This window comes from Trichosurus vulpecula, chromosome 7 (genome assembly GCF_011100635.1).
Source record: "Trichosurus vulpecula isolate mTriVul1 chromosome 7, mTriVul1.pri, whole genome shotgun sequence".
Taxonomy (NCBI): Eukaryota; Metazoa; Chordata; class Mammalia; order Diprotodontia; family Phalangeridae; genus Trichosurus; species Trichosurus vulpecula.
In genome coordinates this window covers 44,771,595-44,797,955 of record NC_050579.1, presented here as the reverse complement: position 1 = coordinate 44,797,955, position 26,361 = coordinate 44,771,595, and the positions used below count along the sequence as shown (strand labels likewise).

At 47.4% G+C, this 26,361-nt stretch overlaps 1 protein-coding gene across 7 annotated transcripts; it reads left to right on the top strand.

The window, feature by feature from the left end:
• The first annotated feature begins 1,215 nt into the window (after positions 1 to 1,215).
• On the top strand, positions 1,216 to 26,265 carry CGN (cingulin). 7 transcript variants are annotated; one of them, XM_036767095.1, is made up of 21 exons: positions 1,216 to 1,307; positions 11,543 to 12,451; positions 13,425 to 13,525; positions 13,790 to 13,859; positions 13,962 to 14,057; positions 14,631 to 14,770; positions 14,956 to 15,088; positions 15,369 to 15,581; positions 16,451 to 16,599; positions 16,825 to 16,957; positions 18,001 to 18,207; positions 18,441 to 18,647; positions 19,059 to 19,316; positions 19,991 to 20,161; positions 20,321 to 20,482; positions 21,562 to 21,651; positions 22,185 to 22,268; positions 22,478 to 22,596; positions 23,618 to 23,726; positions 24,081 to 24,244; positions 24,948 to 26,265. In XM_036767095.1, the coding sequence occupies exons 2-21, from the start codon at positions 11,552 to 11,554 to the stop codon at positions 25,087 to 25,089; spliced, it is 3,648 nt and encodes a 1,215-aa protein (XP_036622990.1). In that variant the 5' UTR covers positions 1,216 to 1,307; positions 11,543 to 11,551; the 3' UTR covers positions 25,090 to 26,265. The 7 variants fall into 7 exon arrangements, with proteins under 7 accessions (XP_036622990.1, XP_036622987.1, XP_036622988.1 ...); XM_036767092.1 differs by lacking the exon at positions 1,216 to 1,307 and adding an exon at positions 4,253 to 4,408; XM_036767093.1 differs by lacking the exon at positions 1,216 to 1,307 and adding an exon at positions 4,297 to 4,335.
• The last annotated feature ends 96 nt before the right edge of the window (positions 26,266 to 26,361 follow it).

Here is a 26,361-nt window from a genome sequence, read left to right as displayed (position 1 = left end):
AAAGAATAATGTATTTGTAAACAACAAATCAAGAGATAAGTCATAAATTATATGTTAGGAAGAGGTCAGGGCAAATTGTCCCACCCCTCCAACTATTTCATCATTTTCATCATCTTACTTTAAGTTCTTAACACAATACAATATGCCCATAATGATGAAAAAGTGTCATAATTAGTCTCCTTCCCTCTAGATTCTTCCTTTTAATCTGATTGCACCAATCCTCAGATTAATTTTCATAAAAGAATTGTAAAGATTACAGCATTTTGCTTCTCAAACAATCTTCAATGTCTCCCCATTCCAAACTTCTTAACTTGGTATTTGGGGTCTGCTATATAGTCTGGTCCCTTCTGCCCTATCTCCCACTGGGGCTCCTCACCATATACTGGCAGCTAAGTGTCTCAATGATAGAATGCTAGGCAGGGAGCCAGGAAGACCTGGATTCAAATCTAGCCTCAGACACTAGCTGTGTGACCCTGAGCAAGTCACTTAACCCCTGTCTGCCTTAATCCGCTGGAGAACCACTCCAGTATCTTTGCCAAGAAAACCCCATAGGCGGTATTGGTGTGCTGTGGTCCACAGAAGAGTTGGACATGACTGAACAACAATAAAACCAGGCTGCTCTATTTGCCATTCTACAACAGAAGCTGTATTTTCCTGCCTCTGCTCAGCAGGGCTCACTGCCCCCATTCCCCACATCTTCACCTTTCAGAATCTTAACAAATCATCAAGAATCAATTTTAAATGCTTCTCTAAGTCGGCTTTTCCACCTTAAAATGACCCTTCCCTCTTTGGTACTTAATTCCAACCAAATACATTCAGCATTCTATCTCCACCTCTGTGCCATCCCTCTGGTATTGTCTGGTCTCTGCTTCTTCAGCTCTTTAGGTTTTGTAAAAACTTTCCTAGTGCCCCAACACCCCTTCCCCCCCACCCCACCCCCCAGGCTTTAAAGCTCTTCCCTCCTCAAATTACCTGGCATTTATTTACATAGCATCTCTCCTCCCTTTAACCTCCCTTAGCTCCACCTCAGTAGAATGGAATCTCTTTAAAAGCCGGAGCTGTTTTGGTTTTTATCTTTATAGCCCCCCTGCCCCCACCCTAGACCAGTGTTTTACACTTTTCTTGGGTCCAAAGTGTAGGAGTTTCCAAAGGGGAAGTGTATGCAGATTGGCTTCTGTCCTACAATTTAGAATGTTTGAGCTAAGTGACTTGCCCCAGAGTCCCCAGATGCAGAGTTGGAAGATCTAAAACCTGGTAGTCTTGCTCCAGATCTGGCTCCACATCCATCGCACCTTACATAGCACGTAGTAAGTACTTAATGCTTATTGGGTTTGTGGGATGTTTGTCCTACATGTATGACCTTTTGGTGGGCATATGTTTTCATTTGGGTCTTGCCTCCTAGATTTTAAGCTCTTTGAGGGCAGAAGCTATTTCATACAACTTTATGCTTCAAATGATGCCTTGCACAGAGATACTTAATAGATATTTTAATAATATTTTGTTTCCCAGTTACATGTAAAAATAATTAAATATTTGTTAAATGGGCAAATGAAGGTTGAGTTTTGAATTACCTTGCAGATGGCATTCTCTTTCAGAAGAAGGTTGAGGCATCATGATATCATAGATTTAGACCTGGAAAGGACCACAAAGGCAACTAGTCCAAGTCCCTCATTTTACAGATGAGGAAAAGGCTGCCCAGGGAGATTAAGTTACTTGCCAAAAATCACACAGGTAGTGCCAAAGGTGGGATTTGAATTGTATTCTCTGATTCCAGAGCTGATTGGTATTTCCACTGTATTATGTTCAGACTTTTAAAAAATCAGTGTTGGAAGATTTTTTTCGCATTCTTTACCTTTTTCTTCTTATTTTAGCTTCATTTATTTTATTTGTGCCAACATACTTGATTTCCCAGTTCTAAGAAGTTTTTTTGATTGTCACCCATAGAAAGCTCTCTCTCCTCATCTCAGCTTACTGGCTTCCCTGGCTTCTTTCAAGTCACAGCTAAAATCCCATCTTCTAAAGGAAGCCTTTCTGAAACAACTTAATTCCATCACCTTCTCTCTGTTAAATATTTCCTATTTATGCTCTGTAATGATTGCTTTATATACATTTGTTTTGTTTCTTTAGATTGTAAGCACCTAGAGGGCGGTGACTGTCTGACTTTTTATATGACCTCTCTAAGGGGCTGCTCCCCTTCTACTTTAAAAGTGTAAAAGTGGTGGTGGTTAGTGCAGCCTGTTTGATGACCTCAAACTCAATGTGAGTGCATACTTGAGGAACAGGTGATCGTGACTCAGTATTGGCTCAGTTTTTCCCTAGTCTCTGGCCAAAGGGTAAAGGGTGGGGTTTCTTATGGCTTGTCTTTCATACTTAAGTGTTAATTAAAGTGTTACTTATTGTATAATATGTGCACCACATAAGTTATATATCTATATAGGATTTTGAGGATATTATACACTCAATTATATATGTGTGTATATTTATAATTGGCCATTAATCTAGGAGTTTCCCCTTTTCTAGTCTGAGTTAATTCTACAGTGTCATAGGCTTAATAAAAAAAAAAAACCCAACAACAACAACAATCCAACATCGTCTCTCTCGCCTGTGGTCTTATCTTCCTGGGAGAAACCTGCCTCAAGACTAGACCTCACCTGAAAACCAAATGCAAAGCTTTCCCCCTGTCACCACGTGGGGCAGAGCCCTAGGCTGGTGGCCTTAATTGTTGTATAAAGCTTCCCCTGGAATGCAGAGGCTTTGTTTTTGTCCCAGCCTAGGGAAGGGAAGGACTTTACTCTTCTAGTTACTCGGACACACCTTACTCACCTGAGAAGAAAGCTGGGGGGATGGGAAAGAAGCAGATTGTTTCAGTGGATTCTTGGTTTCTGAGCTGGTGCTTTCTAGATTCCTCTTCGGGCTCCCTAGACCCGAGATTGAGACGTTTCCACCTGAAGCTGTTTGTTTCACTTTTGAATTTATTCCCAGAACCTGCCTAATCCAATGTCTGGCACACTGTAGGTGCTTAATAAGTGCTTGTTGATTATCGATTACTTGCTCAACATTTTTTTTTTTACATCTAGGAAAACATGCTGTTTAACAGCAGCATTTTTCAACAAGTATTTGGCCCCCCTGGCCCTAATCTCTGGATGTACCGAGAGTGATTAGCCTTCGCTCTTGGGGCAGCAATCAAATGAGTTAACATATTTAAAGCGCTTTGCATTTAAAACGCTATATAGATGCTAGCTATTATTATTGTTGGCATCACTCAGAGCATTCATTGGACTCTTGCAGGGGAAAGGGTGATTTTGAAGTAGGTCAGTAAATTGCTCCGGACACCGCAATTCCCTCCCCCTCACCCCCCTCCCCCGCCCCCAGCGGTTATTGTTTCTATTGTGTCGTACTCAATCTTAACTCGTTCTTCCTCGTTTCCTTTTCTTCTCTGTATGGAATCAAAGCAACATATCCAACACTGGTTTAGTAGGGAAACGAGCTTAGTCGGGGCTAGGACCCTTCTATTAGCCCTTCCCTGAGGAAAGAGCTTTTCATTGTCCTATACCTTCTTCATTTCTTGTCTCAGCTAGGATTACTTGGATAGTTTGGGCTTAAGAAAAAGGAAAAGCTGAGGAGGAGGTAGAAATTTTCTGCATGAGGAGAGAAGGCAGTATTTGGGTTTTCATAAAGGACATTTTAGGAGAGTTGGGGTTTTTTTGGTTTGTCTTTTGGGTTTGGGGCTTTTGTTTTGTATTGTTTTTTTACTAAGGTGAACCGAAGTTTGAGGAGGGAAGAAATTCTACTAGGGATTAATGCACAATTTTCTAGCTGGGAATTAAAAGGATCTGTGGCTCGTGGTGAAGCCTTTTTTCCCCCTAGAGTCGGGAAGATGCTTTAACCTGCAGGTTCATCGGGCTAAGCGAAAAGGGGCGGAGGTGGGGGGGTGTTATACTGGAAGCTTTCAGCTACTCCCCCAAAATGGCCTCCCAGTAACTAGCCGCACCCCCCCCTCCCCTTTCCCAACCGTCTCGTACCACGTGACTCCACCACCAGCAGCAGCAGCACCACCACCTCCTCTTCGACCCTCATACCAGACCCCGGGTATCATTCCAGGTCTACTGCAGGCCCGCCTAGCACAGGACTCATGGGCCAATCCTCGGAAGCGCAGGGCAGGGCGGGGCGGTGGTGGGCCAATGGAGGTGGGGAAGGGGCGGAGTTCGGGGGAGGGGAGTAACAGGTTGGAGAGGTAGGGGGGGAGGGGGGAGGGAGGAAGAAGGGGGAGGGCGGCGGAGCCGCGCGTGCCATCCTGCAGCCCAGCCCGAGTGGGAGCGCTCAGCCGGACCAGGGGTGAGTGACCAGGACAGGGCCCAGAAGCGGGCAGCTCCGGGAATCTGATCTCATCCTCGCGAGGGACACTCAGGTGCAGAGGAAGGCAGGTGGGGGAGGGATGGGCAAGGGCAGGAGCAGGTGCGCTGGCGGTGTTATTCTCCGGGGTTAGGATTCCGAGCTGGAACCTGGGGAAAAGCAACTAATTGGAGGGCCTTTCCTAACAAGATTCCCCCTGCGCGAGGTGACCGGGGCAGGGCCTTGGGCAGGTGCCAGGTGAGAGCGCCGGAGGGGAAGGATATGCCTCGGGCATGGAGGAGTCTTCTAGGGACTAGGTTTCTCTTGCCTTTGGGAGCAGGTAGAGAAGCTCTGGGGCTTAAAACGAGGACTGGAGGTTAGGAGAGTGGAGAGGAGCTGAAGACAGCTTCGTCTGGCTGCAATCATGCTCCCACCCTTCAGGGAGAACTGGCCACTGCCTTTCCTCTGGACGTGGCTGCTGGTTCTTCCCTCTTTCCGGTGCGATGGCTCGGGCATTTCCCCCTCTCCCGGCCACTCAAATACATACCATCTACACTGCTGCAAATAAGGGACCCTGAGACGTAAAACAAGGCAACGATCACCTCTTTCTCTCCTGTCCCCGTCTGGAGGTAAAACCGTTTAAGCTTTTGAGTTTCTGTCCAAGTTTCCTCATCTGTAGAATAAGGATGATTGGACTAGACGATCTCTAAGACCTCTTCCAGCTGAAAATGCAGTGATTCTGTGATTCCTTCTGCCAGAAGGGATGTCGTCAAGGTCATGGGTGGAATAGGAAGGCAACTTAGGGTCCCTGGGGGGGACGGGAGGTGATATCTTGTCATCCACTGTCACACTGAAGTCTCTGGTCTTGCCCTTTTCAGTCTTATTCTCTCTTTGCTATCTTATTCGTAGTCTGTCCAAGGTGGATGCCTCAGCTTTATTTTCCAGCCAAGTGGAGCTTTCCCTTCCATCTCTGGGAGGTATACCATGAGAGGAGTCTAGATAATTTTAGAAGATAGATTTTGTTCTAGAAGGGGCATTCAAGATCATCTGCTCTAGAGACTCTTAACATAGGGTCTGCGAACTTAAAAAAAATGTATAACTGTATTTTAATACTAATTGATTTCCTTTGTAATCCTATGTATTTTTTCATATGCATTAAAAAAAAACCACTGGTTCTGAGAAGTGGTCCATAAGTTTCACTAGATTGCTAAAAACTGGACATAACACCAAAAAAAAAGTTAAAAAACCCTGATCCATTCCAATCCCTTCCTTTTACAGATGATGAAACTGAGGCCCACAGAGGTAAATTGACTTTCTCAGTGTCACCCTGGTAGTGTGGCAGAACCAGAATTCAAATCTAGTTCTTCCGACTCTAGATCCAGGCCTGTTTCTTTTGGGGGAGTTTTCCCTGGGGACAGGGGGCAGGATGAGCATCTGTTAGATAGCCTCTGAGGTCTCTAGATTTATGATCTTATAAAAAGGTTGGGGATTTTTTCCTTCTTTACTGTCTTCTTTGTTTCTGGATTCATCTGCTGGGTAAAGCCCTTGGACCAAATGCCTACGCAGTGATTTGTAGGTTGTATTTAGAATACCCCATTTTCTGAAATCCCCGGCCCCAGGCATCAGTATTTATCAAACTGCGTTTTATGGCTGGATAGATTATACACTGATAGAGCTGAAAGGCATTCAGGAGTTTTATAATCATAAACTATGAGGATAAGAGAAATCAAGCCTTCCAAGTCTGAAGCATCTTCATTGAGCTCCTGAAGAGTCCCAAGTTTAGCTTGATGGAGTGATGAGCAAGAAAACTCAGGATTCAGCTTTGGCTTAGTCCCTTTGATGCCTTGCCTCAGGAAAGTTGCTTTAATTTGAAAGTAATTAGCAACCGCTATTTTGGAGTCAAGTTGCCAACACTCTTGCCTCTTCTATTTCACCATGGATATTGGTGATGTTCATGCCCATCAAACCCAAGCGGGTGAGAGTCATTAACCCAGGTCTGGTAGTTTTGGTTTATGCTGTCCTTCTCTGTGTTTTTTATGGCCTGAGCTTCCTTATAACATTCTTGACTTTATGGGGGCATCATGGTCTGGAAGATAAAAAATAACTCAGGACAACCCAGATTCTGAGTCCACTGACCCGAGTTTGAATCTCATCTTTGCCACTCGATGTCTGTAAGATCTTGGGCAATTCATTTCGTGTCCCTAGGCCTTGGTTTATTCATCTGTAAAATAAGAATGCTTGGAGTAGATTGAATTTTCAACTGGAAGAGCCCATAGAGACCTTCTGGTCCAAGGGTGGGGAACCTTCAGCCTAGAGGGCCACGTGTAGCCCTCCAGGTCCTCGAGTGCAGCCCTTTGATGGAATCCAAATGGATTTGCACTTGAGGACCTAGAGGGCCACATATATCCTCGCGGCCACAGATTCCCCACTCCTGTTCTGGTCACTAGGGACTAGAAGATCTCTCTTCCAGGTGAGAATTCAATGATTCTGTGATTGCTTCTGCCAGAAGGAATATTGTCCAGGTCACTGGTGGAAGAGGAAGTCAACTTTGAGCCCTATTAAGGGATGGGCAGAAAGGAGGCAATATCTTCCGCTGTCATACCAAATTCTCTGGTTTTGCCCCTCTACAGCTTTATTCTCTCTTCATTTGCTGTCTTATATGTGGGCTGGACAGGGCTGTTGCCCAGGGTCCTTGCCCCCTTACTCTATCCATTGTATGGACTTTCTCTGTTTTGCTTACCCAGGTGCCTATGTATTCCCCATGTCCCTCCCCCTTTATCTTGTTTTCCAAACCAGTCCATCAAGTTTGCAGGGGCCCAGTTCCTCATTATAGTAGTGTGTTTTTTTTTCTTACCTAGTGGCCAAGCAATTCTAGCCTGGCTCTCCAATTTCAGCATTTTCTCATCGGACTGTCACAGGCCACTCACATTTTATGAGGTTTTGGCGCTTGGCCTAAATGTGGGGAATCTTCATGTCCCCATGGCTTCTCATGTCCTGAGGGTAAGCAGAAAGGTCAGAATCACACAGCTATCATTCTTTGACATCTAATTCTCTCTATCCATAATGGCCCAGAACCTGCTCCCTGTGGGCCTCAGTTTCACCTCTAATTCCCATGTAAACTAGGCCTTCCTGCCAAGAGTCCAGGGACACTGTCACTCCCGGGGTGCTGGACTCCTGCCACTGGGCTGGGGTAAAGGAACTGGGGCAGGGCAAGCTAATGAGTAACTATGGAAGAGGTATTCTAAAGCAGCTTCCTTTCTTCTCCTTCCTTGTGAGCAGGAATGACAGAGGTGAGATTGACTTCTAGACTTGTCCCTGGAGAGTGTGTAGCTGGTGAGGAGAGACCTCTCTTGTTCAAAAGGGCTAGGAAGGGCAGAACTTCAGAGTGGGATCTGGGATAAGGAAGCATCCAGACTCCATGTCATGGGTCGCTGCTGTGCTGTTTACCTGGCGCTCAGGAATTGCACAAGGCCCCAGAGTCTGCCCTGGTCTCCAGTGACTCCGCCCTCATGTCTCTGTAACTGTAGGCGTGTAGGTTTCGGGTTTTCCACCTTGAATCATTTAAAGCCCTTCTTTCTGACCTACTCTGAACTATATCCTTCCAACCCTCCCGGGCCCCTTACCGACACTCAGATGGCTACATGCCATGAGACAGGATGGTTGAAAGAGACGGGGAGGGCTTGTTATTATCTTCCAGCAGGTTAGGTGGTCTTGGGTAAGGTGCTGACCTTTCTTGCCCAGTCCGGAAATGGCTACTGACCTGAATCTGGATGATTAGTAGGTGCTTGGGTAAGGCAAAGCAGCCTTATTAATAAGTCAAGTGATTTCTGAGGCCTTCAAGTATAGGCATAGTTTGCTTCAACTAGATCCTAAGATGTGAATGAGAAAAGCAGGGAGACAGACCAAGCTAGGAAGTGGCTGTTTTATCTTAGACATGTTCAAAACTGAATTCAGTAGCTTTTCCATCCTCCAAATCCCCCTCCCCTCTTTCTAACTTTCTTGTTAGAGGTCACTGCCCAGGCTCGCAGCCTAGTTCTCATCTTCAGCTCTTCACTCACTCACCCTGTGTGTGTCCAGTCTGTTGCCAAGTCTTGTCAGTTCTGCCTTTGGGACATCTCTTGTAGACATCCTCTTCTCTTCTCTGACTGCCCTGATGCCAGCCCTTATCATTTCATACATGCACAGTTACAGTAGCCTTCTTTTTTTTGTCTTGTTTTTTTTGGCAGGACAATTGGGGTTAAGTGACTTGCCCAAGGTCACACAGCTAGTGCATGTGTCAAGTGTCTGAGGTCAGATTTGAACTCATGTCTTCCTGACTCCAGGGCCACCTAGCCTTTTGATTGCTCTCTCTGCCTCAAGTCCGCTCCAGTCTGCTGCCAAAGTGATCTTCCTAAAATGTAGAGCTGATCATGTCACCTCACCTCCACATTCAGTAAACTCCAGTGGTTCTCTATTACCTACACGATCAAATTCAAAATCTTGTTTGGTTTTTAAAGCCTTTTTCCGATACACCTTTCCCATCCCTCTCATTGCTAATGCCTTCCTTCCCTCAAAGATTACTTCCAATTTATGCCTTCCACATCTTTTATGTACATTTGTTGTTGTCCAGTTGTTTTAGTTGTGTCTGACTCTTTGTGACCCCGTTTGGGTTTTCTTGGCAAAGATACAGGAGTGGTTTGCCATTTCCTTCCTTTAGCTCATTTTACAGATGAAGAAACTGAGACAAACAGGGTTAAGTGACTTGCCCAGGGTCACATAGCTAGTAAGTGTATGAGGCACATTTGAACTCAGGTCTTCTGACTCCGGGTCAGGTGCTCTATCTACTGTACCACCCCACTGCCTGTATTTATGTACATAGTTGTTTGCATGCTGCCTCCTATATTAGGGTATAAGCTCCATTAGGTCAAGTACTATGTTTTTGCCTTCCTTTGTATTCCCAGCAGGTAGCATATGTATTAAGCATTTAATAAATTCTTTTTGACTTGACTTGATTTGAAAGTTACTGTGAGTGATCCCTCAGTTTCTCTGGGTTACTTACTTCAGCCTGGCCTTAGGATCCCCAGAAGGACAGACTATTATCTCTTCTCTGCCCATCCCCCAGCTGTGTGTATATGGTCAAGATGAGATTTTGGCTCAGTGATGGTGCTCTGGGTTTAGAGAGCTGACTTACTAAGTTGGGGTGTTCAGTTTGATCACTTTCAAATTTTCCCCTTTATCTTCTCTCAGCTTTTTCTCTTGTCCCACTGCTCATTCCCAGCGTAGGAGAGAATAGAAGCAATGCCATGTACATCTCGGTTTCCTCTATGGCTGCTGGGAAAAGAAGACCCTCATGCTAAGTTCAACTTCTAACACACACACACACACACACACACACACACACACACGCACGCACGCACGCACGCACATTCACACGCACGAGCGGCTAGAGACATTGATCTTTGGTTGGCTAGTCCAAATAATTAGATTGGTTAGTTATGGGATAAATAAATGGTGTCCTCTTGTTTTCTCCCCAGTCTGAGTTTGTCCATCAAACCCAAGCTCGTTAGACCAGCTAGAAGAAATGTAAGGAGACTCCCATTCTGCCATTTTCAGGATAGTAGTTGTTCCTACCTTAACTCCTCCTCTTTGGAGCTGAACTTCCCCCTCACTTTCTCTGACCGAGCTTTGACCCCACCCTATTCTGAAGGCTCTTGACGTGAGTGTGGTAGGGGGTAGTGCCAAGTCTCCCCGGAACTGAGTTCCAAGCTAAGAGTGTTTAATGGCTATTTTTTTTTTTTTTTGCTTTTTGGTCTGGCATATTGATGCCTCTCCCCCAGCTTGGTCCTGGTCCATGGTGGAGATTAACATGGGAGCTGGACAAGCTGGATTTCTTTGTATGCCTAGAAGAGAACCTCCCTTCCTTCTCCCCCTCCCCCAGGCTCCCTGTGCCAGCACATACCAGGATTGTTCCTCTTACTGCCTTAAAGCAAAGAAGGGATCTCTCTCAGTCCCAGGGAGTGGGAAGGAGACATCTTAACTCTGAACCAGGAGTTGTTTGCTTGCTATGGGTCCCAACGTTTTGCACTGGGGTTATTGTATGTAGCATGGCATGTCTGTGTATGTCGTGTCTCTCCCATTGACTCTCAGAGGGACCTGCTTGGAGAGGTAGCATTGGTGTATCTCAAGAAGTCTGCAGAGACCTCCATTCTGATCCTGCCTCTGAAACTTACTCGTTATGTAACCACAGGCTGTTCACCCTGCTTTCTGAGCCTTCATTTGTAAAATAGAGGTGATAATTCCTTTAGCTCCTCCCTCACAGGGTTGTCATGAGTGTGTATAAAGTACTTTGTAAAACTTTAAAGCACTCTTAAAAATGTCAGCACAGCTTTTTGTGCGTTATATGTTCAATAAGTAGATGTTGATTGAATGAATTCCTCTGTAAATGAATATAGTCCTAAGAAATTGATAAACCAGGTTTGCCAAACGGGCCGAACCAGCTGTTGGGGTGGGGGTGGGGGGAGGAGGGCCTTCACCTAAGATCAGAATATTGTAATAAGAGGGCACGGGACCCTACCCTAATGCAGGTGAGGTTCCTCAGCCTATCACCACCCACCCATTGTCTTCTCTCAGGCTCCTCCCATTAAGCCAGAATACTATGGGTACCCTTTTATCTAAAATTGTTGTTAGGAGCAATGTTTCTCAGTTTCTGGTCCTTAAAACTTTTATACAACCAAAGGTTCTTCTGGAAACATATAAAACATTCCAATTATTCTGTCTCCACAAAGATCTCTAACATATACCAAGTAAGACCCAAGTTTTTGCTGCTTTTCCTTCTCTGATTCAGAGGCTAGACCAAAAATAGATGGGTGGCACACTTCCCCTAGGAGACAGGAATAGGGACTGGCCCCATGATTTCGTTGGTGAAGGGAACTTTTCTGTAACATCCAGTCTTAGAGAGTTGCTTAGAGGTTAAGTGACTTTGCGTAGCCAAAATGTGTTCTGAATATGTGACATTTCACCCTGAGTGTTCCATACTTTTTCTATGCGTTATACCATGCTACTCCCACATAACTCAGATAGTGGAGGAAAATGAGATTTTAGAGCTAAAGGAACTCAGATTGGGTGGGGATGAAAGATGAAGGCCCCCTGGGCCCCATTTTCATTCTACTGGCTTAGGCCAAATTTGAGGGATAGGAACTGGATGTTTTTTTTTTCTTTCTCTCTCCCACAGGATCCCCTCATGTACATGGATCGGGCAACAACCATAGCCGAGCCCCGGCCTCCAGTGGACCATGGTGTGCAAATCCGATTCATCACAGAGTCAGCTGACAGCACACAGGCAGCCTCTTTACGCCGGGGTGGCCGTCGCCCAGCCAAGGACTCTAGAGCTAGTTCTTATGGTGTAGCAGTGCGGGTGCAAGGCATTGCTGGGCAGCCCTTTGTGGTGCTCAACAGTGGGGATAAGGGTGGTGATTCCTTTGGGGTACAGATCAAAGGCAATGGCAGCAGAGGAGCCCCTGATTCACTGAGCTCAGACTCAGAGCTTCCTGAGAACCCCTATGGCTCACCTCGGAGGTTTGTTGGCTCCTATTCCCAGGGCAGTACCTCTGATGAGGAAGCTGGAGTTGGGCAAAAGAACAAGCTTCAGCGTTCTCGTTCCCATGCCTCCCTGTTGGATTCTGCTCCTGTGGGCCCAGGTGTCCTGACTGGCAGCCTATTAGAATTAACCCCTCCAGATGGTCCCTCTGGGAATGTCATTGACACAGCACCCCTCTCTTCCGTGGATTCTCTCATTAGCAAGTTTGACAGCCGAGGGTCCCAAACGAGGGGCCGGACTGGCTACCGTACACGACTGTCCTCAGAACATCGAAAGCGGAGTCAGAGCTTAGATAGCCGCCCACCTCGAGATACCGCAGAGGAACGGGATCGGGTACGGGAACAGGAACGGGAACAGGACCAGGACCGGGACTTCAGCAACTCCTCCACTAACTGGAAGCAGACCAATATGATGAGTGGCCTAAATCAGGGCCAGGGCCAGGCCCCATCAAATGTCATCAGCCGATCCCGACAGACCCAGGAATGGGTGTTGCAGAGCTTTGAGGAGCCACGGGGGAGGGCACGGGACCCTACCCTAATGCAGGTAAGGTTCCTCAGCCTATCACCACCCACCCATTGTCTTCTCTCAGGCTCCTCCCATTAAGCCAGAATACTATGGGTACCCTTTTATCTAAAATTGTTGTTAGGAACAATGTTTCTCAGTTTCTGGTCCTTAAAACTTTTATACAACCAAAGGTTCTTCTGGAAACATATAAAACATTCCAATTATTATGTCTCCATTTTTTCTGAATCCTACTCTGCCTATACTCTTGGCTCCTCCTTCTGACCTCCTGTCCCTGCTCCCCTACTGAGAGCATTCTTTTTTCTTTCATTCCACAATTTTTATTTTATCTTTCTGGTTTTGACTTGTTTTGCTCTGACTTTTAATGTGTGCCCTATAAAATCACTATATTCTGGATGCCCTAGACTCTTCAACTACTGGTTTCCAAGCATTCTTCTGGGTCAGACCCATTCTCTTGCTTATCATCTCTCCATCACTTCTACCTCACTTCAGGGTTCTGAGTCCCAGTTTCTCACCCGAACTCTGAGCCCCTTCACTAGTACAGGTTCTGAAAGCAAAAGGGAATCAACCAATTGCGAAGTATTTATTACAAACCCACTAAGTGCCAGGCACTGGGGATGCCGATATAAATATGAGACAGTCCCTGCTACTGAGAGCATTCTGCACAAACCTTTAGAAGGCAGAGCAGTCTGTCCACAGGAGGGAATTGAGATATTTTACCCATCAGTAAATAGTTTACTTTGGGTTAGGAAATGATGCCACAGTGAGCAAGCAAGCGTAGCTTGTCCAGACCTTCCTGTTCAAACCTCTTCCTCAGGTTCCCAGTAACAATCCTTCATTATCCTAACTCTAAGCTGGCTTATCTGCTTTCCATCCCTGTTTGGCAGGGCCCCCACCCTCCTCATCTCTGTCACTGCCGCCTCATAGTTCTCCTGGCTAACTCATATCTCTTCTTCCATAACTCCTCTGTCTCGCTCTGTTTGGTCATTTACAGTTCAAGTCAACCCCAGACCTTCTGAGGGACCAGCAAGAGGCCACAACCCCTGGCAGTGCTGAACACGCAAAAGTTACCATCTATAATATTCTACGGGAGGGGTAAGTTTGAGACTGGTAGAGAGTTACCAAAGAGACTGTGGAGAGTACAGTCCTGGGACAGATGGGGGGAGGCTCATTCTGTTTCTCTCTCTCTCTCACTCTCTCCCCTTCCTCTCCCCTCTCTCCCTGTCTCTCTCTCCCTCCCTCTCTCCCCTTTCCTCCCTATGCCCCCCTTTTCCCCTCCCCCCACTTGGTTTCCATTCATTTTTGGTCTTTGGCACTCCTTCCTTTCAGCCCCTTACTTTGTACCTTCCTCTCCCACAGGAGTTCAGAAAGTGAAACATCTGTGAAGAGGAAGGTCAGCCTGGTGTTGGAACAGATGCAGGCCCTAGCGGTGAGTGGGTACCTTGGGGTAAAAATATGAAGAAGTGCCATGGGGTTTGAAGCCTACTAGGGAGCCATACTTAGGGCTGTCTGTCCTCCCTGTCCCTGGCAGGTAACCCCTCCCAATGTCTCCCAAGCCATGGCAGTACATCGTGGGCTAGTTCAGAAGGTTGATGAGCTGCAGCAAAAGCTGGATGAGGAGGTAAAGGTGAGTAACCGGCCAGGAATAGTAATAGCTGATATCCATATGGTGCTTTAAGGTTTGCAAAGCACTTTGCAGTAGGTTCTGTTTCATTCGACCCTCACAACAAGATGTTAATGTCCCCTGCAAGGTCTGGTGTAATCCTGAGGGCAAGGTGCTGTTATGATCCCCATTTCACAGTTGAGTTACCTGAGGCAGACTAGTAAAGGGACTTGCCCAGGATCTCACAGTTAGTAAGTGTCTGGGTCACATTTCAAAATCAGGTCTTCCTGACTTCAGTGCTTTGTGCGCTTTGGTGCCACCTAGCTCCTCTGGAGAGAAATAATTTGGAAAGGGGAGAAGGAAAGAAAAACGAGGAAGAAGATTGAAGCCTAGAAAGTGGTGTTCTGAATAGCAGAAGGGAACTTTTATGTCATTAGAGGCAGAAGAGGAGAAAGGGTTTAAATCCCAGCGAGTCTCTAGTCCTTCAAAGTGCTAAGAAGCCAGAAAATGAGGAAGGAATCATGGCAGCTGATCCTATTTCCACCCCATCTCCCTGGAGGGTCCCCCTCCGTCCCCTGTCCTCTCTTCCTCTTCCAGAAACGACAAAAGCTGGAGCTCTCTCGTGAGCCATCCCGGGTCGGGCTGGAACGGCAGCTGGAGGAAAGTGTGGAGGAGTGTCTACGACTGCAGGAGAAACTGGAAAGGAAGAAGGCAGAGATGCAGCGTAGCACCCAGGAGTGAGTAGGCCTGGAGAAAGGTGTGAGGGTGGCTGGGGCTTCAAGCCAGGGGATGGGAGCTCTTCCCAGCCTGATGCCTGGGGACCCAGTGGAGACTGGCTCCTTCAGAGGCTTGAAGACCCAGGGATTGTCTAGAAGGGGGACTGAAGTGTAGCATTGCCCTCTCTGCCTGTCTTTGTTGCCAGGCTCCAGGACATGAAGCTCTTGCTGGATCAGGGTGAGAGGCTAAGGCATGGGCTTGAGGACCAGCTGAAAGAGGTGCAAGACAAGCTAAAACAGGGACAGAACCCTGAGGCTGCAAAGGAGGCCCTATTGAAGGTAGAGGGGATGAGAGATGGCTCCCTAGGTAGCACCTATCTCCAGGGCTGCTCCAAACTGGGTTCACCTGAATCTTTTTTCTCTCTGACACTTGGGAAGAGGGGCTGGGGTGCAGAGAGCACATAGGGCTTGGCTCCAGGCAGAGACTGACTGATGGGCCTCTCACTTTCTCTGCAAGCCTCGGAGGGGAGGGACTCTTATGCTAACTAAAAAGTGATGTGGAAATGGCGAAATTCAGTCCCTGACTTCTAAGAACTGCCCCTTGTCTGATTCCTCTCAGGACCTGCTAGAGACTAGGGAGTTACTAGAGGAAGTACTAGAGGGCAAACAGAGGCAGGAGGAACAGCTCCGGCAGCGGGAGCGGGAACTGACGGCTCTGAAGGGGGTGCTGAAGGAGGAGGTGGCCTCTCGGGACCAGGAGGTGGAACGTGTCCGGCAGCAGTGCCAACAGGACATGGAGCAGCTGCGCCGGAGCATGAAGGATGTCTCCCAAGTATGTGGGTTGGCTTTGGTTGGTTGGAGGGAGAAAGGGGTTTTTGGATTTTGGTATTCAGAGTCACAGTACCCTATAGAGAAAACTCTTGTTGCTTATTAATAAATCGACAGAACTAAATAATCCTAAAGAATGAGTGGGATAAAGAACAAATCATAGAAATAATCAATAATTTTATTGAAGAGGATGACCACAATGAGACAATATATCAGAATTTATGGGATTCAGCCAAAGCAGTACTTAGGGGAAAATTTCCATCTCTAAATGCTTACATCAATAAAATAGAGAACGAGCAGATCAACGAATGGGCATGCAACTAAAAAAACTAGAAAAAGAAAAAATTAAAAATCTCTAATTAAACACCAAATTGGAAATCCCGAAAATCAAAGGAGAGAGAAATAAAACTAAGAAAACGATTGAAATAACAACTGAAACTAGGAACTGGTTTTTTGAAAAGAAAAAAAAAACTAACAAAATAGATAAACTGTTGGTTAATTTGATTTTTAAAAAAATCAACACCATTGTTGGGGGCTGCTATTGCCAGGCATCCATGGGGGATGATCCAGAGGAAGAGAGGTGATACAGCCCTTGCTTTCTCTGACTTACCAACCTAATGAGGAACATATATGGCAACCACTTTCATGAAAGAATGTTAAATGGGGGAAGCTTTCTGGAGAAGCCAAGTTTTAAATAGGATTTGGAAGGAATGGGACATGATTTGGTGGAGAGGACATTCTTTTGAAGGCCTGGTGCTACAGCAGAGAGGGCCAATATAGAAAGGACTTAGGTTCCATCCTCCCTGCCTCCCTCCCCCAGCGTAGCTTCCTTGGGATTCAGACTTTTTGTCCCCTCTTTATATCTTCTGCCAGGATCAGGCCACCCTGGAAGTGGAAAGGCAGAAAGTGTCAGCCCGAATTCGGGGCCTAGAGAGGGAACTTAAAGAGAGCGCTGAGGAGACTGGCCACTGGCAAAGCATGTTCCAAAAAAACAAAGAAGAGCTTCGAGGAACCAAGCAAGAGTGAGTTGTGGCCACTGTCTTCAGTTTTTGCCGTATTGTCATCCCCTACCTGGGTTCCAAAAATAAAATCCCCATTGGCTCTTCCCCACCAAGGAGACTTGGCAGGCCCCAGATTTTGTGGGAAGGCTTTTGGGATGCTAATAGAAGGGAGAGGGAGCCTTTGTCTCTCCCAGCACGGGCCACAGCACCTCCATTTCCATTCTGTTTCCCTTGTCTGGAATGCAGGTTGTTACAGCTTCGGCTGGAGAAGGAGGATCTGGAGGAAGAACTCAGGGAGCAAATCGGGGCTCTGCAGAAGGACCTAGACCAGGCCAGAGCCAGTGCTAAAGATAATCGTCAGGTTGAGAACCTCAAGAAGGTAACCAGACAGGAATGGGGGTATAAGAGAGCAAAGACATGTCATGGGGCAGTAAGTCCTTAGGACATCTCCTTACCCCAGCAACTAACTGGCCTCAGGTTTTCTCTCCTGTATAGAGGGAAGGCCTCTTCTCCCTCTGTCCCTATCTAATCTCTGCAACCTTCTCTTTTTCATTGCACCTCTGCGTGAATCCTTGGATCCCACTGAACTAGTCTTTTTACCATCTTGCTGTTTTTGGTCCATCCCTATGATTTCATTCATGTAGAGAATAAATTCAGATCTGCAATTCACAGAATTGCTCGAGACACTAAGATTTTAAGTGACTTACCCAGAGTCAGACATCTAGTGTGTGTCAGTGGCATGATTTGAACTGAAGTCTTCCATGTCAGAGGCTTCCTGGCTCTAAGCCATCTCTAGTCACTGCACCAAACTTTCTTGTTAGTTTCCTATCTTATGCAAATTGTTCTTGCCTAGTATCCTCTCCTTCCTATTCTATGTCTAGCCAGTCCTGCCCTTCTCCTGAAACCCAGCCTGAGTGTCACCTCTTCAATGAAACCTTTCCCACGAGTATTTTCATTCTTTGGAATGGAACTTACAGATGACGTTATTCTATCCAGCGTATGATTATCTGTAGCCATTTGTTACCAAATTACTGGAAAACAGGAATCCGTGCCTTATTTCTCTTCTCTCCCCCGTGGTGTTTAGCACAGTGCAGGCCACATCAACCAATAAGTACTAGATGCTCTGGAGGTAGTGACAAAACTGCAACATTCCCTGTCTTCAGGGAATTTATATTCTATCTGTGGATACATAGTTACCAAATAAATACTGTTGGTTAATTGACAGTAACAGGGAATTTGGTATTGCAGCACTACCGAGGGGCCATGATTCTCCTTTAGGTTTTTCCTAGGAGGGTTACAAAACTACTCCTTTAGCACAGTGGGACAGCCTGAGACTCCGGGCCCTAAGGGAGCTGGGCTATGTGAGTCAGGGATCTTTTCTGGTCACGGCTCCTCAGAGTCTAATATCCTTGTCCCCCCCAGGAACTGCAGCGGGCACAGGGGGAGCTTCAGGACCTGAGGGATCATCAAAGTCAGGAAGCCGCTGGGAGGAATCGGGCGAGGGAACTGGAACAGGAGCTGGCAGCCCTCAGAGAAGAGGCTGAGCGGGGAAAGGGGGCTGAGCAGCAGCAGCTACAGCTGCATAAGACCCTTCAGCAGCTTCAACAGGACTATGAAGAGACTGCCAAGGCAAGGAGAGGGAAAGGGAGGCTATAAGAGAGAGGCTGTGGGATCTAGAAGACCCAACAAGTCAGGAGGAGGGTCACGTGGTTACAGGCATATATTTCTGAAACCCTGGGGTTCTTGGAAATGTGGTTTAGCCAGCCAGGGTGGGTCGGAAGGCTCAGGGCTCATTGGTCAGCCCACTGTACCTGTTTGGGTTGGGTTAAAGCAGAGTCTGAGCTGCCTCTATGCCTCCCCAGGCCAAGGCAGCAGCTGAAGCAGAGGCAGCCATGATGGGGCAGCGGCGGGCAGCAGTGGAGTCAACGCTACGTGAAACCCAAGAGGAAAACGATGAATTCCGAAGGCGGATCTTGGGTCTGGAACAGCAGCTAAAGGAGGCCCGGAGCTTGGCTGAGGGTGGGGAAGCTGTTGAGTCGAGGCTTCGAGACAAGGTGCAGCGGCTGGAGGTCAGTCATTGCTACCCTACCATCAACTTTTCCCTCTGCCCCTTCTGTCACCCCTTGAGCCTCAACTCTCCTCACATATTGGGTAACTTGGTTTATGGCCTCCTTATGGCATGTCAGATTTTCTCCCCCAAAAGCCTCTATTTCTGCCTTGATTTTGTTATCTGTGCTTTAATTTTTATGTTTCAGCGTCTAAACCATACCTCTTTGCCTCAGTTTGCCTCTTTCCCTATCTTGAACTTGCTTGTTTTGTTCCTCAGCTTCCCTCCTGGTCCTCCCAGGCTTGATTCCACTGAATACCTTGTCACGTATTTTCTGCCCTCTTACCTTCAGACAAGTTAAAACCCAAGCTTTGCTCCTGTCCCACCAATCCTATGTCCCTACCCACCTTAGCCCCATTTCCCCTCCCTGCAGGCAGAGAGACAGCATCTCGAGAAGGCCCTGAGCGCATCTCAGGAAGAAGAGGAATCACTGGCTGGGGCAAAGCGGATGCTGGAGGGGCGGCTAGAAGAGGCACAGAGAGGTCTTGCGCGTTTGGGGCAGGAGCAACAGGCATTAAACCGAGCCCTTGAGGAGGAAGGGAAGCAACGGGAAATCCTTCGGCGGAACAAGGCTGAGCTGGAAGAGCAGAAACGGCTGCTGGATAAGACTGTAGAGAAACTGAACAAGGAGGTGAGGGGCCGAGGGTAATCCAAATGATTGGAGTCCTAGCCTAGTCCATAGACACATTCGTTCTGAGGGCAAGATCAGGGTATTCAGGTATCGGAGGCTCCTGGCTTCCATCCATCACTTTGAGGCACATTTTATTCACTCCTCCGGGTTTAGTCCTAAGCAAAACCATAAAGCAGGGCTTTCTTACCCTTCCTCTTATTGATGGGGTGGAGTGGGGCATGGCATCTTGTGGTCTTTCCCCTCAGAGCTTTGATAAAAGGTGTTGACTAATAAGACCTAAGTCTTAATGTGTTATCCCAGGCAGGGGTAGTTATTATGAAAAATATTTACCACCCAAATAAATTAATTAATAAAATTAAATAAATTAATCTCTAATGGCAGATTTGCAGGCTGTTAGGGAACCCATTTTTGTGGAGGAGAGTTTTCTTGGTTATCCTTCAAATTAAAGCGTTCTTTCTACCAGGCCCCTTTTGACCATTCCGGCAAACAAGAGTGAAGGCCTGACTTGGTGGGGTTGGGGCACAGTTCTGGATACAGAACTTATCCTGAGATGCCATGGTGCTGGAGAGGTCTCTGGGGAGAGTCAGTCTTAGAAATCAAGTCCTTGAGGAGGGCATTAGGGCATTTGTTAAGGAATGTGGCACCACAACTTGTGTTCTTTCTCCACTTTTCAGTTGGAGAAAATTGGAGAAGAGTCACAGAGAGCGCTGGGGCAGCTCCAAGCCCAACTGGAAGAATACAAGGAGAAGGCACGTCGAGATGTAGCTGGTGCCCAGCGCCAGGCCAAGGAATGGGCCACCGAGGCAGAGAAGGCAGCTGGAGGGCTGGGCCAGCTGCAGGATGAGGTAGAGTCCTGAGGGGATGGGGCAATGAAGAGGCTAAGAATTGGTCTCTTAACTGCAAGGGTCAAGTTAACTCCCTTTTGACAGCGATGACTGTAGTCATGGTGTGTCTAGCAGGGTTTGGAGACTGCTTCTGAATGCCCCTTCCCTCTCTTCCTTCAGGCCCAGCGACTGCGCCAGGCCCTGCAAACATTACAGGCTGAGCGAGATACAGCCCTCCTGGACAAGGACTTGCTGACCCAGAGACTACAGGGGCTGGAGCAGGAGACCGAAAGCAAAAAACGTTCCCAGGATGACAAGGCCCGGCAACTCAAGAACCTAGAAGTGAGCCATAATGAAGGATTCCATGATGAAACATTTAACCTCAAGTCCCAGGGTTCCTTTCTAGTAATAATAATGATACATTTATACACTGTTATGTTAGGGTTTACTAAGTGTTTTCTTCACAACAGTCAGAATCAGAGTCAGTAAATTTTTATTAAGCACCTACTATGTGCCAGGCATTGGGGATACAAAGAAAGGCACAAGACAGTCCTTGACCTCAAGGAGCTCACAGTGTAATTGATCGCTACAGCCCTGGGACATAGGCAGTGCCAGTGTAAATTTCCATTTTGTGGTGAGCCAGTATGGTTTGGTTGTTAAGAGAGCTGGCCTTAGAGTGAGTAAGACTTGTATTCAGGTCCTCCTCCTGACCTGTTTGCTCTATGACTGGACCTCTCAATACCCCAGACAACTGTTTTAAGACTCTAAGTAACAAGAGTTCCTGATCTGCTTTGGGAGAGAGACTGTCCTTATGAGGGAGTTCCCTACACCAGTGAAATCATGAGTCCAGAACAGAAACCAAACCCAAAAAGTGGATGAAGGAAGTGAGATTTAGAGAGACCTCAGTGCTCACTCACAGTTACATCCTACCAAGTGGTCAAGCCAGGCTTCAAATCCAGGCCTTTCTGCTGCTGAGTTCAGCAGTCTTGCCATTCTTGACCCAAGATAACTGGGGCTTCCTTCCATGCAAGGAAGGAAGTCATCCCTGTGGTTCAGTTTCTATTTTTCACCAGGCCTAACTTGGAGCTTTTCTGTTTCTTACCGAATTTTCCCTTGTGAAACCAGACTTGTCTTTGGCTTAACCAGTTTGACTGCTGACTTGACCTTGGGGGCTTGTCTTCCTTTTATACCGTAGAGGAATGAACAGAACTCTTTCCTTCCCTATGAAGCACTTACCTGGCCAGCAGAGGGCACTGTCCCCATGGTACCTGCTGGCAATCATAAGTTGAATGTGAGAGAAGAAGGCTTTGGTCCTGGGCGCAAAAGCTCCTTAGCTACAGAAAGAGCATTGGGAAAGGTCAGAGAGGGCCTCAACAAGGTCCAACTCAGGCAGGAAGTTAACCTATCATCTCTCTGATTAGGAAAAGGTTTCACGCCTGGAGGCAGAGCTAGATGAGGAAAGAAACACAGTGGAGCTGCTGACAGAGCGAGTGAACCGTGGGCGAGACCAGGTGATACGTTGCTGCCTCTCTCCCATTTTCCCCATCTCTGGTCATAAAGTATTGGGTCCACCTAGCTAGATATCAAGGCCCCACTCCCCTTTCGGATGTAGGCCATGGATGTTTTAGGGACCCAACCTGTCCAGTTGCATCAATACTACTCACTCTCCAGGAGGGGGTGTTGTAGCTCTTTGGGAGATAAGGCTGGTGGGGTGGGGTGGGGTGGGAAGAGAGGGCGTTTCTGGCTGGGGCTCAGCTTGGACTCATGACTCTTCCCTTCTTGGTAGAAAGTAGTTTTTCAATCACTTGAGGTTTTTCTAGTAGTCTGGATTCCTTTTGGGAGGCTAATTAAATGAATCTCCTTGCCTAACTACTTTCCCTTTTCCAGTCCTGCTCCTCATGTCCCCAAAGTCCCAACAGAAAAACAGGGTTCTAGGGATGCTCCCAGGACTATGAGAAAGCCCCCATCACCAATGGAGTTCCATCTGTTGGGTATCCTTGTTCCCTATCCATCCCATCTGGAATCTTTCCTACCCCAAATCCAGATCGACCAGCTGAGAGGAGAGCTGCTGCAGGAGAGATCTAGTCGGCAAGACCTGGAATGTGATAAGATCTCTCTGGAGAGACAGGTGAGAGGCTTGTGGCAGGGAAGGAAGGACAGGTGCTGACAGCCTGTGCTAAGTGGCAGACACTGGGGACAATCAGAAGCAAGAGAGCTGCTCACTTTTATGAGGCAGTTTTAAGGTCTCCCGTAGCATTGTCCTCATGGATAGCTCTGGGATTGAGTTCAGTGGGAGAACCAAAGACATCCTGGTAGAAGGTTTGGTCTCTTCTTTAGAACAAGGATCTGAAGAGCCGACTGGCCAGCTTAGAGGGTTTCCAGAAGCCCAGCGCCAGCTTCTCTCAGCTGGAGTCACAGAACCAGGAGCTGCAGGAGCGACTTCAGGCTGAAGAGAGGTAAGTAGGTGGAACAGCTACTCCAGAGTTGCCTCTGCAATCTGTTGTAGACTACCAGCCAAAAAGCCATGAGGTGGCTGGGTGGCCCAGTGCATAAAGCACTGGACCTGGAATCAGGAAGACCTGAGTTTGAATATTGCCTCGAACACTCATTAGCTAGTACTGTGCTAGTATTGTGGGTATTGACTTTGGGTAAATTCACTTAATTCTCTGAGCCTCAATCTCTTTGTCTCTGGAGAGGTGGGGTTGGTTTCAATGGCTTCTAAGATCCCATCCATCTTTAAAGCTATGGTATCTAATACCCCTTAGGCAAGAGGGATAGAGACTCTTGCCATCTTACACCCTTCCAGATCCCCTGACTGTGCTTTTCTTCTGACTAGTGTTAGCTCCCATGACCCCAAGTGAAGCTGTTTTAGGAAGAGGGAATATGTTACGAGCTTCCGAAGCCTCGTAACTATGCTCGGGGTTCCCCCCAAGCCCCAGGCCTTTGCCTAAGCAAAGGACCTGATCTCTCGGACAATGTACGGGGCGGGAGCCGAGAAGATGGTGAAGGACTCCGTTTATTATTTCAGCAAGCAGCACATTTATAGCTTTAGTGACGCAGGTGCATTCTTTGGTTACGTGGGTGAAGGACAGGTGAAAACTCAATACACCTGGGTCCTAGGACCGCCCTGACTCCACCTACTCTCCTCCCCTTCTCTTCCGGTGCTACCCGAAGCTCCCTGCGGGCAGGCAGTAACCGGAAACTCCACGTGCTCAGGCAGCCGGAAGTTCCACGTGGTCAGGCAGGCCCGGGCAAAGACCTGGGATTGCTAGGGAGGCAACAAAGGCGAGACCGCTCCTCCTGGCTCCACCCACATCCCAAAGCCCTGAGTTTATCTCAGCAGGCCCCTGGGCCTGGAGGTCTGAGGAGGACAGGGCTCAGCTCTAATTTGGCCCGCAACAGGAATAGGGGTGAAGGGGTACACCATGTAATTCTCTTACTGGTGGTAGTTATGAGCAATCCCCACCAATCCCTTAGGGAGAAGATGCTTCTGCAGACCACGAACCGAAAACTGGAAAGGAGGGTTAAAGAGCTTTCCATCCAGATTGATGATGAAAGACAGCATGTAAATGACCAGAAGGATCAGGTATCAACATGGGATGTAAACGGGGTCAAACGTGTATAAAACACATACATGCATATCCCCTTTCTAGGCAAAGAAAGTCTTTCCAGAAGTGGTTAGTGTCCTTCCTAACAGCATGTTCTCCCAATTTTTCCAGCCCTGTCTTATTCTATGTATGGTGTGCACCCATGTGTCAGTGTGTTTATGGGTGGTGGCCCATAGAGTATGAGCTAAACCACCAGCAGCACATGGGGCATAAGCTACGATCAGTGGCAGTTTTCCATCCTGACCTCAGTCAGGATCAGTTGGAGGAGGTGGAGGAGAAGGAGTCTACTTCAGGGTGGCAGATGTTACTTCTAATCCATGAGTTTCCCCTAGCTGAGCCTGCGGGTGAAGGCCCTGAAGCGACAGGTTGATGAGGCAGAAGAGGAAATTGAACGGCTGGATGGTTTGAGGAAGAAGGCCCAGCGTGAGCTGGAAGAGCAGCATGAGGTCAATGAGCAGCTGCAGGCCCGGGTTAAGGCCTTGGAAAAGGATTCCCGGTAGGTTCCATAGGGCTAGGGAGAGGGATGGAGACAGACAGGTTCTGGTCAGCACCTGGGTTCTGCTGGCCTTGTAAGGGAAGGGGTCAGCAGCCCTTAGGTGCTCTATTGGAGAACTTAGGTCTTGGTTGGCTGTATGCGTGACTGTCTGCACTGCCCATGGCTCCCTGGTTGGTCCCAGTAATATGATCATCTCTAGTGTCTAGGTGGCACAGTAGATAGAGCATCTGGACCTGGGCTCAGGAAAACTGAGGTCAACCCCTGCCTCAGACACTTACTAGCTGTATGTCCCTAAGCAAGTCATTTAACCTCTGTCTGCCTTAATTTTCACAACTATAAAATGGGGATAAAAATAGCACCCACTTCCTAGGATTGTTGTAAGCATCACATGAGATAATATTTGTAAAGTGCTTTGCAGTCCTTGAAGTGGGATATATGTTAGCGGCTACCTGAGGTGAGAAGATTCTAAAGGTGAGGCTCTTTCAATTCAAGAAGCGTTTATTAAGTACCAAACGTGTATGAGATACTGTGCTAGGTACTAGGGATGTAGCAAAAAAAAAAAATTGGAAAAATGATCTTTTTTCCCAAGGAGATTATATTCTAGTTGCTGGCTGGGCCAGCTTGGGCAAAAGAAGTGGGTTTTGACTCTGAATCAAATCTGCATCAGTTCTCCTGACTGACGGCGCTCTCTCCCTCTCCCTAGGCGCAAGGCTACCCGGTCAGCAGCCGAGGCATCCCTCAAGCATGATGGGCTGAGTTCGGATGAGGAGTTTGACAATATCTATGACCCCTCATCCATTGCATCACTGCTCACTGAGAGCAACCTCCAGACCAGTTCTTGCTAGTCAGTGGTCAGCAAGGCTGACCGCTGTTGGTAGCCAAGTTGCAGAAGGTCCTTCCCTCCTCAGCCCTAGGCTCCCTTTTCCCCCCCGTCCACCAAATGACCCTTCTAGAGCAGGGTCTGGATGGTGGTAAGGGGAACTCCTGAGCATGGGACAGATCAGGGCTTTGGAATGGACTATCCCTCACCTCCTCTCCATGTGAACACAGAGTTTGGGTGGGAGTGGGTAGGTGGCAGGGGAGAAGGAAATTAAGAGATTTAAACCTATAGAGCTTGTATTTTTTCAGCCTCTTTATCCTAAGGCTCAGGGACATTCCCCATGTGATCCCTTTACTCATCCTTTTCCTGACTAGGTAAGGAGGCTTGGGAGAAGGGAGACATCATGGGCTGTGGACACGCTGGCGTGGTCCTACTTGCTTTTCTTTGCACAATCCTGGGGGCCCCTGAGGTACCCTTGTAACCTCTAGACCTTCCATTTTACCTTTACCTGCTTTGAGCCAGCAGATCCAAGGGACCATTTCTCCTTTTCCTAAGAGTCACCCTTCTGGACTTCTTCTCAGTGCCTTAGCTAGGGTGAGGAGATGAGGTGGTTCTCCTCCAAACACAACCTCCTCATATGGCCATCAGGTCCCCTTTTGGTCCTCGTGCTCATCCTTACTCTCCAGGTAGCTGATCAAGAAGGTAAAACAAGGCAAACTTTCTTATGTTCATGGGCTTCCCTTGATGCCTGTGTGCTTATGATTTGGTTGGGGCCAGAGAGCCCTGCCAGCTGTCTAAATACATTTAAAGATTCACAGATCAAAGAGCCTCTTCAGGTCTAATGGTTCCACTGCAGCCCTTCCCACAGATCTCCTGGCCTCAACAGGGAATCCAAAGATCCCTCATTTCCTCAGGAGATGGTTCTTAATGCTAGCTCCTGCCTCAAGCTGGGAATTCTCACTTCAAAATGGAACAGGAGGCAGAAACAAAGACCTCCATCCTGCCTTTGGCTTTTTAGAACAGACTCAGCCCCCATGAATCATCTCCAGGAGCCTGGGGGGGAGGGAAGCATGACTACACTCACCGATGACTTGTAACTTTGTGATTTTTGTACCTCTGTTCCTTGGGCAAAACTCTTTCCCTCCAATTTTTTCCACCTTGATTTTATTTTAAATTAAAATACATATCTTTATATTGTGAACCTTGTTATCCTCTGATCTTTCCTCTGTGGTTATTTTCCTATGAAGTAAGACCTGGAGTTCTTAACATCCAGGAGTTGAAATTGGAAGGCATTTCA